The 1,259-nt window shown below is 35.6% G+C and overlaps 1 protein-coding gene across 1 annotated transcript; it reads right to left on the bottom strand.

Annotated features, from left to right (window-relative positions):
- Positions 1–279: 279 nt before the first annotated feature.
- LOC145157757 (uncharacterized) lies at positions 280–1,006 on the bottom strand. Its single transcript, XM_079076754.1, has 2 exons — positions 970–1,006; positions 280–896 (listed from the first exon to the last, which is right to left on the bottom strand). Exons 1-2 carry the CDS (start codon positions 1,004–1,006, stop codon positions 280–282), a joined length of 654 nt encoding a protein of 217 aa, XP_078932880.1.
- Positions 1,007–1,259: the final 253 nt, after the last annotated feature.

Genomic DNA, 1,259 nt, shown 5'->3' with positions numbered 1-1,259 from the left:
CGTTTAGAAGATAAAATGAGAATTAGGGATGATTATATAACAATCGAGAAAGAGAAGTACCCATTGCAGTTCCCTAAGTTTAATAATTAGTTAAAAAATTCTTGTAACATTATCATGAGTTGGGTTTGGTGTTTTTTTTTTAAATTAACATGTTTGTTTACCTTTAAGCTTCATTTGTTGTTATAATCTGCAAACTAAATTAAAATATGAAAGCATAACAACATCTTATAAGATTTAATAAAAACATTACAGTACATAATAACTTAACAAGTCTTCGATTTAAGGTTGTTTTATATCAAAATCGGCGTCATAGCTTTGTGACCAAGTCGAAGAACCACTAATATTAAATGTCGTTTTTGTAGTAGAAATTCTCGTGCCACGTGCTCCACTGCCGGACACCCTTCCAGAACAACTGTTTCTCGTGTGTCCTACTTGACCACATGTAGAACACTCTTTTCTAATTGGACCCTCGCCTTGGGATGGAATGCGGTTTGTGTTTCTTGACCTGCCTGGCTGACGTTTATCCATTATAGGTGGCTTAACAATCATCAAATCATCGAGGATCTCCCATTCAGATCGCTTTGGCAAAGGGTTTACTGATTCCTCATACATTCTCCTCACTGTTTCAGTATAGTAAGAATTTAATGCAAACTTCGAGCAGTCTTGGTAATTGTTGACTGTTAACGCTCTTATGACATGACCACAAGGTATGCCATCAAGTTGCCAATGCCTACAGGTACATATCATTTGTTGGAAAACAACAATCACATTTTGTTCCCCCTTTTTGACCTCGCATATAGTAGTTGAGATCATGCGAACATGCCAATTACTAAAATATTTTTTGTTTTCTTTTACAATATCATCGGCCCAAGGGGTGAGTGTTGTTGTTGCTTCCGCTTAAAAAATAGACAAAATTACACAGTTAAGATCAATAAAATATAAAAAAACATTAATATTAAAACTTAATACCTGCAAAGTTACGTCTTTGAAACCACCATTGTGGCATTGTTGCACGAAAAAAATCGATCAAAATAAGTATCGGCACCTTACGTGCGTGTCAAGATAATGCATTTATAGACTCCGCACTGTTGGACGGCATAAGATTGTATCGGTTCCCTCTAAAATGTGCCCTAGACCAAGTTTCAGGATTTATACTTTTTAAGTATTCCTATACCGGTTCTTTTGTCTTTTTTATAATTTCCATGGCAGCATCAAAAGCATCAACTGTATACGCCCTACAAGTCTCCCAAAAAATTCCT

The sequence above is a fragment of the Lactuca virosa genome, chromosome 2 (assembly GCF_052849685.1).
Source record: "Lactuca virosa cultivar CGN04683 chromosome 2, Lactuca_virosa_CGN04683_v6, whole genome shotgun sequence".
In the NCBI taxonomy this organism is placed as follows: Eukaryota; Viridiplantae; Streptophyta; class Magnoliopsida; order Asterales; family Asteraceae; genus Lactuca; species Lactuca virosa.
This window is presented reverse-complemented; position numbering and strand designations above follow the sequence as displayed.